This window comes from Rhinopithecus bieti, unplaced genomic scaffold, assembly GCF_001698545.2.
Source record: "Rhinopithecus bieti isolate Rb0 unplaced genomic scaffold, ASM169854v2 scaffold_2574, whole genome shotgun sequence".
In the NCBI taxonomy this organism is placed as follows: domain Eukaryota; kingdom Metazoa; phylum Chordata; class Mammalia; order Primates; family Cercopithecidae; genus Rhinopithecus; species Rhinopithecus bieti.
Genome location: NW_016804493.1, coordinates 485,854 through 499,134, shown reverse-complemented (window position 1 = coordinate 499,134; position 13,281 = coordinate 485,854). Strand labels below are relative to the sequence as shown.

Genomic DNA, 13,281 nt, shown 5'->3' with positions numbered 1-13,281 from the left:
TTCCTGTTTTCATGTTTGAAATATATGTTACCATGGAAATGTCATGGCACAGTATAGTGGCATTTATAAGTGAAGTGTAAAGAATTTTCAGAACATCTAGAAACATAAGACTGGGGTTTAGGGATGTAAGTCCTAATTATGTGATAGCATTCATGACTTCAGACACTGTGTCATGAATATAAGCATACTTAGAAATCTGAGACAGCACAGAGGAGACAGTTGAGAGCTTTATCAGGATTTATGTGCCCAGATTTTTAAAAACGTATATGAGAAATATTAAAAACACAAAACATAACACACTACTTGGGAAGAACATCTGGAAAAAATGAATGACAGAATGCCAACATTTACTTATGAATACACACCTCTGGAAGGACCAGGGGACCTGGACACCCCAGAGAAATTTGGTAAAACCCTCTGCACCACTTTCTATGCTATAAATATGTTCCTTAAACATTGTATGTAAATCAACTGTTGGTAAATCATTTGTTAAATGCGAGGGTGGGCATGATTTTAAAGATATCGTAAGAATGTACATTTTAGTAAAGGAAATAATTACCGATGGAGTAATAGAAAAAACTCACAGATTGAGTGAAGTTCAAGGTCCTTCATTATTATCCTGGCTCTGCCACCAACTAAATGTGTGATTCAAGAAAATCATTCAACCTCCCTGGGCCAATTCTCTCATCGAGTTGGGGTTGTAATTCTGAATTTTCACTTATTAGGTTGTTAATGCGAGGTACAGGGGTACTGGCCCACAGCCTCAAGTCCAGTTTCTTCTGAGAGGTAATATTACACACTAAATCCTTGTGGACCGAGCTCCAGGCTCTCTTACATAAGAGCTACAGTTACCATCGTTCTATGTTTTGCTCCTTTACAGTCCACTGTCTCATTTTCACAATCACCCTCAGTTGATGATTACAACTTTTTGTTCCAATTCTTTACAAAAGTTTGTTCCTCAGCTCTGTCCTCTGGGAAAAATTGACAGTCTAAGGTAGAAACCCTTTCTTGGTGCTCCTCTCAACCTCTGTCCCCTTCCCTAACCCACAATGCTGGGCACTGCCCAAGGACAAGGGCTGTACTCTGTGCCTAGTGCAGGCCCAGGCTCGAAGAAGGAATTCAGCAAATGACTGCTGTTTTTTGTTTTTGTTTTTGTTTTTTTTTATTATTTTTTTATTATTTTTTTATTTTTTTTATTTTCTCTTTATCTCATGTTTGATGTTTACTTTTTTTATTATACTTTAAGTTCTGGGGTACATGTGCATAACGTGCAGGGTTTGTACATATGTAGTTACTGTATGCCATGTTGGGTGTGCTGCACCCAGTGCAACTCGTCAGCACCCGATCGAATTCAGGTCAGGTGTATATCTCTGTCATAGAGCTCGGCCCATCATTGTGCAAGCCCTCCCTCCTCCCCCCTTTCGCCCCCCTCCCCCTGTATGATAGGCCCCATGCGTGATGTTCCCCTTCCCGAGTCCAAGTGATCTCCAGTTGTTCAGTTTCCCCCTAGTGAGTGAGAACGATGGCGGTGTTTGTTTCTGTTCTTGGATAGTCTTGCTAAGAATGGATGTTTCCAGCTGTCACTCCATGTTCGCGGAAAAGGACGGCAAACTGATCGCTTTGTTTATGCGCTGGCATAGTATTCCATGGTGTATATGGTGCCACGATTTTCTTGAATCCGAGTCTGTCACGACGGATGGAGGCATTTTGGATTGGTCCAAGTCTTTGCTATTGTGAACTAGTGCCGCGATATCAAAACATAGACGCGTGTTACATGTGTCTTTTGTAGTGAATGTGTATAATCCTGTTGGGTATATACCCAGTAGTGGGGATGCTGGCGTTCATAGAGAGAAAGGACCATCTAGTTCTAGATCCTTGGAGGAATTCGCCGATTACTGGTGTGTTCGATACATGGGTTTGAACTAGTTGTACAATCGCCACCAACAGTGTAAAATGTTCCTATTCTGCCACATCCTCTTCCAACACCTGTGTTTTGTTTTTGTTTTTTTTGAGACAGAGTCTCACCTCTCGCCACAGGCTGGAGTGCAGTGGTGTGATCTCAGCTCACTGCAACCTCCACCTCCCAGGTCCAAGCAATTCTCCTGCCTTAGCCTCCTGAGTAGCTGGGATTACAGGCGTGCACCACCACGCCCAGCTAATTTTTGTATTTTTAGTAGAGACAGGGTTTTACCATGATGGCCAGGTTGGTCTCAAACTCCTTACCTCAAGTGATCTGCCCGCCTCAGCCTCCCAAATTGCTGGGATTACAGGCGTGAGCCACCGTGCCCGGCCTGGCTGGCTGTTTTTGAAGGAGGAAGCTGAGGCAAGGAGATGGGTCTGATGAAAGACCCGAACCCTAGGAGTGGACTCCTGGCTGCTTCTTTAAACATTTCTAAACTTTCCAAATTTTCTACAATGGACAAAAATATCAAAACCGCAAAGCATTAAATTCTCCTTTTCCTGGCTTTCTGTCAATGCCCTTGTTTCCCATAAATAATGCAGTAGGCAGTTTCCTTCTAATACTGCTAACTTTGCTCAGTGCTCCAGCGTCTGGCCCAGGACATAGGGCACACCTCTTTTCTTTAAGAGAAACAGCCATTTTGATCTTCTGGTCTGTTTTGCTTAAATAGCTATGACACTGTGCATTTGTCTTTGTGGACTTAACACCTGCCATCCTGCCCCAGGCAAGGACTCCTGCCAACTGGCTCCAGAAAAGGTCATTTATCAACAGTGTTTAGGCACCACCTTGATTCATCTGCCATACAGGAAGTACAAAACACCACTGTAAGAATTCTTTTGTCTTCTTAAGCAAAAACAGGTTTAGGCCTTAACTGGCAAGAGATAGAAAGCTATGAGTCAGGCTTCTTACTGACTACCACCACGTTGTAGAGTAATTCCAGAGCTGTTAAGACGCCTCAAGAAACAGACGAAATTATTCTCCATTGAGCACTTACTCCATGCCAGGTGTTGTGCTGTGTGCCTCATATACACTGTTTAATGTAAGCCTCACATCTAATAATCACTATCTAACATAGATATTTTTACCAATTTATCTTATTTCTTGTCTGTCTCCCTCAATGAAACGTGTGCTCATGAGGAGGAACATTTCTTGGGGTCTTGTTTATTGTGCATACAACGGCATCATACACAGATAAGCACTCAATAAATATTGTTGAAATGAACAAAATGAACAACTCCATGAGACAGATGGTATTATTTCCCTTTTACAGATGAATTAACTGAAGACCTTAGACGGTACAAATGAACTGCCCAAAGTCACATGGCTAGTTAAGAAGCCAGAACTGAAACCCAAGCCTCACTCACTCATTCTATAGACCAGAGGACTTATACTTAGATCTTAAAGAACTCTTTCAGCTTGGCAATTATATGAGCTATAGGCCTATAAAATATGTGTTTTACCTTGTGTACTCATTTGGAGGTTTAAAATTTCACTAAGGAGACATTTAACATTTTTATAACAATCACTTTACTAAAGCAAAGATTAAGCACACATTTTTCCAACATAACAATTTCACCTATGGATAGGCATTAGCTACATGATTTTTCATTTTAAAACCCCACAATGATTATTTTTCAGACATAAATAAAAAATACACTGGTTCTGGATGCTAACAAAATCACATTTGCAAACCTTAAGAGTTTGGTAACTTACAACATTAAGATGACTAACGATATGTGTGCGGTATTCTCAGTATAGAATACCCAAAATTTCAGTGTACATCTGTGTTGCTTGAGTGTCCCAGTATGGGAGGAGGTAGACTTGGCACATCGAAAGTCACCGCTATACTAAAGAATCATACGAAGTCTCAGGGATTCTTCAGAGAATCAGCTATTATAAAATCCATCTCAAGAATTCATTTTGTGTGAGAACGTGAGAATGAAATGCAAAGGAGGTTAATTTTACCCAGGAGAGCATTCATATCCTTTTCCACTTGTCAGAATATACTTGATTCATAAATGGTCTTTTACCTACCTAGGACTACATCACAACAGCATGCCACACATGGTGTCTTCCCTTAACACTTTGTATTTTTTTGTAGGGATTATAGTCACATGGTCACATGGTCTCTTCTCCTCCTGGGCAGGTCCTTTTCCCTTCTGGCCCAGCCTTGCTGCCAACACAAGATCATACAGCCTCTGTGTCCACCCAGCCTAGTTAATTGTTCAGGGACCAAACTAGTGATCTGGCCTCAATCTCTCCACTGCCAGCTCTAGATGCTATTGATTTTTACTGATAATACAAGTAATAATATACTGGAGAAATTTTTTTAAAGCATAAAACCAGGAAAACCCATAATCTAACTACCCAGTTTGCCTATCCTTTCCATCTTTTTAAAACACATTTTCTGGATTTTTTTTTTTTTTTTTTTTTGAGGCGGAGTCTGGCTCTGTCGCCCAGGCTGGAGTGCGGTGGCCGGATCTCAGCTCACTGCAAGCTCCGCCTCCCAGGTTCACGCCATTCTCCTGCCTCCGCCTCCCAAGTAGCTGGGACTACAGGCGCCCGCCTCGTCGCCTGGCTAGTTTTTTGTATTCTTTAGTAGAGACGGGGTTTCACCGTATTAGCTAGGATGGTCTCGATCTCCTGACCTTGTGATCCGCCCGTCTCGGCCTCCCAAAGTGCTGGGATTACAGGCTTGAGCCACCGCGCCCGGCCGATTTTTCTGGATTTATACATACAATTTTGTATATCACTCTTTTCACTTAACACTATAAGCACTTTGCCATGCTGTCAAATACTCTTCAGAAACATAAATTATAATGATGGCACAACAGTCTACTGGATAGTCATACTGTAATTTACTTAACTAATTTTCCACTGTTGGACTTTAAGATTGTTAAGCATTGATTTTGCCCACATTTTAGACTATTTCTTTAGGACAGATTCCCAGAAGTGGAATTAGAGGATCAGAGGATCTAAACATTTTTAAAGCTCTTGATAGATACTGCCAAATTGCTTTTCAGAAAACCATTGCCAGTCTATACTTCCAACATTGCCAGTGTGTTTTTCTACCAATATAGATCTGTCTAAAGGATAATAAAATTTAAATTAAACACGCAGTCCTCAAATTATTAATGCAGCTGGAAAGGCATCAAGACCAGAGCACAAAGGCATATGGCAATGGTCATACCTATTTCCAGGTATGCAGTTAACAATGGGTTAGTGTGCACACACGGAATAGAAATTTTGCAAGAGTGAAGAGTAATATAATTAGATTTCAGACCATCTAATCCAAGGCCTGTATCTATTTTGTCCACTGCTGTATCCCGGCACACAAGATAGCATCTGGCACATACAACCACTCAATAAAAGTTTGTTGAATGAATTAACACAGAATCTTCTTTCAGATGCAATCTTTCAGCAGCTGTAGGGTTTAGTTACTCCTGAACTCACAGGAAACATGACTGGCTGGATCAGACACTCTTGTAATGGTCTGTTCAATACTGAGATTCTATTACAACTTTGGAAAATCAGTTTAAATAAAGGTGACACAATAAAGAGATCTCTAGGGGAAAAACAAATACACTTACCTAAAAGGACACATCTCAGCACCAGTTGCAAGGTGCAAATACACATATGTATCTGTAATACTTATGTATATTTGCAAGCATGCGAAAAATACATTTCAGTGAGTTTTGTCATCTCCATAGTACACACTTTAATAGGTGATAACATAAGCTTATTCAAATGCTGCCCATGGTCAAATCATTTTTGGGACTACCTTCAGTTCATTCTATTATTGTTGGTTGCAGCTTGGCATCAGTTTCAGTGTTGCCCACACAGGTTTTGGTATTTTACATGGGAATAATATAGGTGGTTTTTTTTTTTTTTTTTTTTTTTTGAGACGGAGTCTGCTCTGCCACCCAGGCTGGAGTGCAGTGGCCGGATCTCAGCTCACTGCAAGCTCTGCCTCCCAGGTTTACGCCATTCTCCTGCCTCAGCCTCCCGAGTAGCTGGGACTACAGGCGCCTGCCGCGTCGCCCGGCTACTTTTTTGTATTTTTTAGTAGAGACGGGGTTTCACCATGTTAGCCAGGATGGTCTCAATCTCCTGACCTCGTGATCCGCCCGTCTCGGCCTCCCAAAGTGCTGGGATTACAGGCTTGAGCCACGGCGCCCGGCTAGGTGGTTTTATAATATCATTTTTAGTCAAAAATAGCACAAAATTTATTTTGAACCAGAATATTTCAAGGTAAAACAGCCAACCATTCAGCTATAGTTTACTCTCCTGGCTCCACAGAGTCTCTCCAGTATTCCACAATTTCCTTTTTTTGGTTTGATACAGGGTCTCATTCTGTCGCCCAGGCTGTAGTGCAGTAGCACAATCATGGCTCACTGGAGCCTGGACCTCCTGGGCTCAAGTGATCCTCCTACCTCAGCCCTGCAAGTAGCTGGGACTACAGCCACGTGCCACCATGCCAGGCTAATTTTTGTATTTTTTTTGTAGAGACGGGGTTTCACCATGTTGGCCCAGGTTGGTCTCGAACTTCTGGCCTCAAGCAATCTGCATGCCTCAGCCTCCCAAAGTGCTACGATTACAGACGTGAGCCATCGTGGCTGGCCCATAATTTCTACATAATAAATTGCCAGATACTGCCAGATCAATGTGGCATTAATAATGTTATTGATGGAAAATAATCATCTGTCATTTTTATATACACACTATATACACTAGACTGGGGGTTATATCAAACTATAGTCCATGGGCCAAATCTATCCTGCCATCTGTTTTTCTATGGCCTAACAGCTAAGAATGTCTTTCTTTTTTCTGAGATGGAGTGTCGCTTTGTTGCCCAGGCTAAAGTACAGCGGTGAGATCTTGGATCACTGCAGCCTCTGCCTCCCGGGTTCAAGCGATTCTCCTGCCTTAGCCTCTCGGGTACCTGGGATTACAGACACACACCACCACGCCTGGCTAATTTTTATATTTTTAGTAGAGACGAGGTTTCACCATGTTGGCCACGCTGGTCTCGAACTCCTGACCTCAGGTGATCCACCCGCCTCGGCCGCCCAAAGTGCTGGGATTACAGGTCTGAGCCACCGTGTCCGGCCTCTTTTTAACATTTTTCAATGGTTTAAAAAAATCAAAATAGTATTTTGTAAAAACTATATAAAATTCAAATTCCAGTATCCACTTATAAAGTTTTATTGGAACACAGCTGTCCTCATCTGTTTCTGTATTAACTATGTCTGCTTTTGCACTAAAATGTTGAGTAGTGGCAAAAGAGACCATATGATCCATAAAGACTCCTTTACACAAGTCTGTTGACCACTGGACTATGCCCAAGTGAGTCCTTGGAGGGGACCCACTGGAGCTCCTCACTATAGATTTTTTGTTTCCAGATATTCATACTGGTAAAGGGGTGATACAACTAGGACAGTGTTTGCAAGGATCTGATAAGGGAGACATTCTAGAACATAAATACATGATGGTTACCTCAGAAAAGATACAAACGCCTAGTAAAATCTGGGTGGGCTGATTGAAGAAGCAGCAATTGGAGAATGCAGGGTAACATACACAGTTTAGCAGCAAAGGTGGGCTCTTATTGAGTCACATGGGACCCTGCTGAGACCCAATCCCAAAGAGCCTAGTGAAACTCGCTGGTGATGATGTCTGCAAATAGCAGGGAGGCTGAGCAACATTTGTAATGCAATGACAGACAATTTCCCAATAGTACCCCATTCCTTTATTAGGTGTCCTCAAGTCATTTAGCATCCAGATTTATCCAGGCATTTCCAAAGGCAAGTCTAGACTTTGACGAAAAAATTGATCTGAAAAAAAGGTTCTGGGAAGGAGGCCCCAGGTAAACATTCTTCCCCAAATGATAACACTTCAATGAAGACTCAGTGAGGATCAGAATTCAGAAGACAGCAGAACCCTCCACAAGTTTTTCTAAGTCACAGATTTGGTGAACATTTTATTCTTTCTCTTTTTGATCATTACTAGTGGGGCAAATGAAGCAAGGTAGGGTGGGGTGATGGAAGGGGAGAATTGCATAAAATTAGTGTTAGGATGATCTGCCCCGGAAGGCATGTATTCCTCTTAGACTCTCAACTGTGGCATAAAACATTCCATGTGGACTTTGAATTAGAATGAGCGTGGGGGCGGGGATAAAGATCAACCCGAAAGCCGAACAGCGTCATTGACCAATGGTGTTAAGCTTCAGAAAGTTTGCAGATGGCCAGCTCTCCTACTGACATCCCACAGAAAGCCAGGCTTGATCTCCTGTGGTTAGGCGGAGCTTCTCCTGCCAGGGAAAATACAGCTGCTAGGAGAATGGGCTTTGGATATTATAGCTCTGAAAAAGTTTCATGACTCTTGCTACTTTAGAGGTAACCATATTGCCTCCTTGAGAAACTGGTGACACTGGGTGCCTCTGGGGAGTGTAACTGAGGGTGGCTAAGGTGCCCATGTCCCTTAGAAAAAACAAAATCGAAAAAAAAAAAAAAAAAGAAAAAACAAAATCAATACATAATTCCCCTATGTCACCCCACCCTGCTTCTTGAAGATAGGAAGGCAACCCGGGGCCAGGGCTGGAACAGACAAATTTCCTTACTCAGCAGCTGACGCAGGGAGCTGAAAGAAGGATCCAAAAAATCAGACAGAAGAGGTGTAAGTTAAGTGGAAAACCATGACCCAAAAGTCAATTCAAGGATCAGCACACCAAAGTGACCAAAAGCAGCTACTGAAGATGTGACCCAGGACCAGAAAACAAAGCAACAAGGAAAGAGAGGAGTAAGAGCAATATGGTGGAGAATAAACTGAGAGGTGTCTGAAAACAGTCAAGGACAAGAGTCTGGGGTGCGACAGACACATAGCTGGATGTGTGGGACTACCGGACCAGGAGCTCAAGAGGCCTAGGCAGCAAGGTGCAGGCCAGGGCAAAACGTGGATCAGCAATAAAATAGATTTGGTGGGTGGGCACCTTAGAAATACTCATATAAGAACTTTCCTATTTGGGGATGCCTAGATCATGCTCTACCCTTGGGTTTAGAGATTCTGAGCAGCCAAATGTGAATGTTTTGCTCTGGATAACTCCTTTTCATTATAGCCAACTGGAACCATTTGAATTCACACTCCTAATTACCTGCTTCTGGTTGCTGTGTCTAAACCATAGCTTCTGGTACTCTATACTCCACCATAGGTCTTGGTCCAGCATCATTGGCAGGGTCACACCAGCCCTGTTCATAGGACTGGAATAAAATCCAGAAGTAAGTTGTCTCAGGACCTCTGTTTTATAACAGGTTAGAAACAACTCCTGTAGGTATGGTTGTGGGATCCTGGCCTGGGTCCAGGAGCATACAAATCTGCAACGATTACCACTGGGTGGGCCTCAGCAAGGATTAATATGAGGTTCAGCAACAAAGCTGCAAGAACTAGTGGTGGGGACTTTGTTCCTGAAGTGCAGTGTCCCTGATGCCAAGTGCTTGTGGGCAACCTAGAGCTGCATCTGATGTAGGAGGACTTAATGGTCCTGATATGGAACGTCTAGAAACTGTTAAGGAGCTGGAGGTCTATAAGCTGTTGCTTGGTTTAAGAGTTTTCTTACACAGTATCTCGTCTTTATGGAACAAAGTCTAGCTTTCAAAGTGTCTCAAAACTAACAGGTGTTGATCCAGCGCAGTGGCTCACGCCTGTAATCCCAGCACTTTGGGAGGCCGAGGCGGGTGGATCACCTGAGGTCAGAAGTTTGAGACCAGCCTGGCCAACATGGTGAAACTCCGCCTCTACTAAAAATACAAAAAAATAGCCGGGTGTAGCAGCATGCACCTGTAATCCCAGCTACTCGGGAGGCTGAGGCAGGAGAAACACTTGAACCCGGGACGCAGAGATTTGTAGTGAGCTGAGATCGTGCCACTGCACTTCAGCCTGGGCAGCAGAGCAAGACTCCGTCTCAAAAAACAAAACAAAACAAAAACAGGTGTTAATAAGGAACTTGTAATTTTTGGAGGTGAGTAGAGAAAGTGAAAGAACAGCACTAAAAGTAACTGTGATGAATGAGTGCTGTGCCTCTACTATCAAGCAATATTGTCCAAGAGGAGCTGTAATATGTAAAAATCCTTGAGTAAAACAGAGACTGGTCAATTCTGTGAAACTCTATTACCAAACCCCTGCCCCCTGAATGTTTCTAGTCTATGTGGTATTACTTGGAACCCACTTGGGAAAAGTTGCATTCCATAAATCTGGCAGAGGTAGGAAGAGAAGAGACAGAGTTTGAATTTGCAGAAACTGCTTGTCGGAGTCCAAATGGAAAATCACATATCAAATTAGTTGTTACAAATCTATTCACAGACTCAGGGGAAGCAATTTAATAACAACTGGCATAGAGTTGGAGGTATAGGAGAGGAAGCAAATTATCCCAAATTGTTCATCCGCTGCAACACCATTATCTTCCTCTTGGAACTTTGTTATTTTGCCAATAGTGTCATCATTTTTCCTTTTTTTTTTTTTTTTTGAGACAGAGTCTAGCTCTGTCGCCAAGTTGGAGTGCAGTGGCACAATCTTGGCTCACTGCAACCTCTGCCTTCCGGGTTCAAGTGATTCTCCTGCCTCAGCCTCCTGAGTAGGTGGGACTACAGGCACACACCACCACACCCAGCTAATTTTATATTTTAGTAGAGACGGGGTTTCACCATGTTGGCCAGGATGGTCTTGATCTCTTGACCTCATGATCTGCCTGCCTCAGCCTCCCAAAGTGCTGGGATTACAGGCGTGATTCACTGCGTCTGGCCAGTGTCATTTTCTACTGATGCAGGTTGGAAGCCTCATGCTGTTCCACCTGCCCCGGAAGCTTTCCGTAATGTCACAGCCCCGTCTCACCCATCCTCATGGATCCAGTTCAAGAACCATCTCATCCATGAAGCTCATCAGCCCTTGGAGATCTTGTTCATAACTTTCACATTGTCAATGCCCAGCAGTGTTCTAAAAACAGTAAGTTCTCAAAACTACAGGCATTAGTTACTAAAAACAGGCTGCTGTGTGGGAATCCACACGTAGGCAGCAGATTCTCTTAATTCAGGGACTAGAGAGCCACCTGGTCTTCCTCCCCACACATCATGGCCTAGGGCTGGGTCCCTGGGTTTATATTTTCTAGGACCAGATACTCCTCTTCCAACAGAGGAGATACCCAAATGAGTGGAGGTCCAAAGAATAGGACTAGAATGAAACAAACCCAGCTCTTCTGTGAGATGTAGGCCTGTGAGAAGATCAGTATTGGTGGCCAACCCCTGATTCCTAAGGGGCGCCCACTGAGTCATCCGGACCAGATCAGCCCCTAGGCCCAGCACTGTTCAGTAACACCAGCATGCCACTGTATTATGTACCATACCTCAGGCCCTGACTGTGAAGGAGGCTGAAACTGTAAGCCTTCTTTTGGGGTCCTCCCAGAAGAGCATGCCTCCCTGGGCACAGAGATACAGATTCCAGGAGATCCTGTTCCTCTCTTCTCACTGGCATGATCCTCTGAGGCAGAATGTTGAGAACAAAGGAACAGGACAGCCACAACAAGCTAAGGTCTGGGCAGAGAATAAATTCAAACTTGTTGAGCAAAAGAAATCAAGAACAAGCAAATACCAGAAGGGAACAGCCAGAAGTTTTTCAGTTATGAAGAACAGCAAGGAAAATGGTCCAATAGTCCAGCAAAGAGTAATGAGGAGGGCCATGGTACATAGGGAGGAGTGGTGAAGACTGAAAAATAGGTGAGCAGCCAAAGAAGGTGCCTAACAGTGAGGCAGCATCCTAGTTCTGGTTCAGCTAACTCACATTCCTCTCACCATGGGGTGAACCAATCCTCAGCTACCCTGGGGGCAAGGCTTGTTGAAGATGACTCCTGCAGAAGCTGGCTGGCAGGGTAGTGGACTCTGGGATGGGATACGGACAGGGGCATTTCCCCATCAGCTTCACCCTGGAGATAACTCCATGTTTCAGAACCTGTTACCTTTTTCCTCAAACATGAGCTATTTTTCCTAGTTTCCTTTGAAAGATTGGACTGAAAGTCAAGTTTTCGTGGTTTAGGCTCACCCTTCAAAACACCCGAAATAACTTTTGCAGAAACCTTCCTCATGTTCAAGTTTTCTTTCAAAATGAGCCTAACAGTTTCTTTGTCTAAATTTAACTCTTCGGCCATCATCCTCACGGTTAACTGCCTGTTTGAACAAACCAAGTCCTTGACCTTCTGAATATTGTCATCTGTTCGGTGGGTGACCGGACGCCCACTTCTGGCATCATCTCGAACGTCTTCCCGTCCTTCTTTAAACCTTTTGTGCCAGTCAAAAACTCTGGCCCTTGACATGACTTCTTCCCCATAAGCTTCTTTTAAAAGATGGTGGGTCTCACTTGCAGACTTGTTCAATTTCACGCAAAATTTGATACTAATCCTTTGTTCTAAATAGCGGTCACTCATTCTGGCACTGAAAAACACAGGAACGTTAACAGGCCACGACTGTAGGCCTGCAGGTGTAATTATATCGCTATTCTTGCTCTTCTAGAAGCCTCGCCGGGAAAGAGTAATTGCTTTTAAGAATTTTTGTCCCTCAGCTTCCAGTCGAGGCTGGGGAGATCCGTTCTGGGAAGCTAACAGGGCCAACAGTCGCTGCAAAGCTGGGAAAAATTAAATCGCCTACAACCACTGCATCCAACCAGTGCACGCACATCTGCCGAGAGTTTGCCAATCAGTCAACAAGGTTGCTCCGATTCCGCGGCCCTTAGGAGTATATGGCGAATTCTGCAAGAAAGGCCTAAGTGTTGGCAAATTAAGCAAGCAAGAAGAGATGCATCGGTGATGTAACGTGTAAGCTCGCCCTAGATCTGCAAAAACCCGCGCACGCCAAACCTACCGGAGCAGCCAGGGTATCGCCTGCTCTAGTGTCCCGGGAGACATGCGCGCATGCGCAATTCTCTCCCCTCCGCGCATTAGACTGTGCGCAGTCGCACTGCGCCAGCGCGCGCTAGGTCCCTCCTCCGCCTTGCCACACCCCAGCAGGCGCGCTTCCTTGCGCGTGCCCGCCTGCGGAGAAGGCGGAAAGGAGGGGCGGGGGAGGAAGGCTGAGGGAAGAGAGGGCACCCCCGGGCGTCAGGGTGCATTGTGGGAAGGAGGCGGCAGCGTCTCGGGCGGGCGGGAGGTGCACCAGCGGCGGCGGCGGTAAATCCTCCCGGCCGCTCACAGCACTGTGGAGCCGCGTCCCCAGCCCGGCCTCGGACCGCGGCACCCCTCCTGGCCCTCGCGGCTTCTCGCCCGCCCGCCCCTCCCCGCGCGTCGGCCC

The 13,281-nt window shown here is 44.5% G+C and overlaps 1 protein-coding gene across 4 annotated transcripts; it reads right to left on the bottom strand.

Annotated features, from left to right (window-relative positions):
• Positions 1 to 7,683: 7,683 nt before the first annotated feature.
• On the bottom strand, positions 7,684 to 12,950 carry GVQW3 (GVQW motif containing 3). Of its 4 annotated transcripts, XM_017868638.1 has the most exons (3): positions 11,958 to 12,950; positions 9,108 to 9,213; positions 7,684 to 8,267 (listed from the first exon to the last, which is right to left on the bottom strand). In XM_017868638.1, the coding sequence occupies exons 1-2, from the start codon at positions 12,420 to 12,422 to the stop codon at positions 9,127 to 9,129; spliced, it is 552 nt and encodes a 183-aa protein (XP_017724127.1). In that variant the 5' UTR covers positions 12,423 to 12,950; the 3' UTR covers positions 7,684 to 8,267; positions 9,108 to 9,126. The 4 variants fall into 4 exon arrangements, with proteins under 4 accessions (XP_017724127.1, XP_017724125.1, XP_017724126.1 ...); XM_017868636.1 differs by lacking the exon at positions 9,108 to 9,213 and having other exon boundaries at positions 11,783 to 12,950; XM_017868637.1 differs by having other exon boundaries at positions 7,684 to 9,213.
• Positions 12,951 to 13,281: the final 331 nt, after the last annotated feature.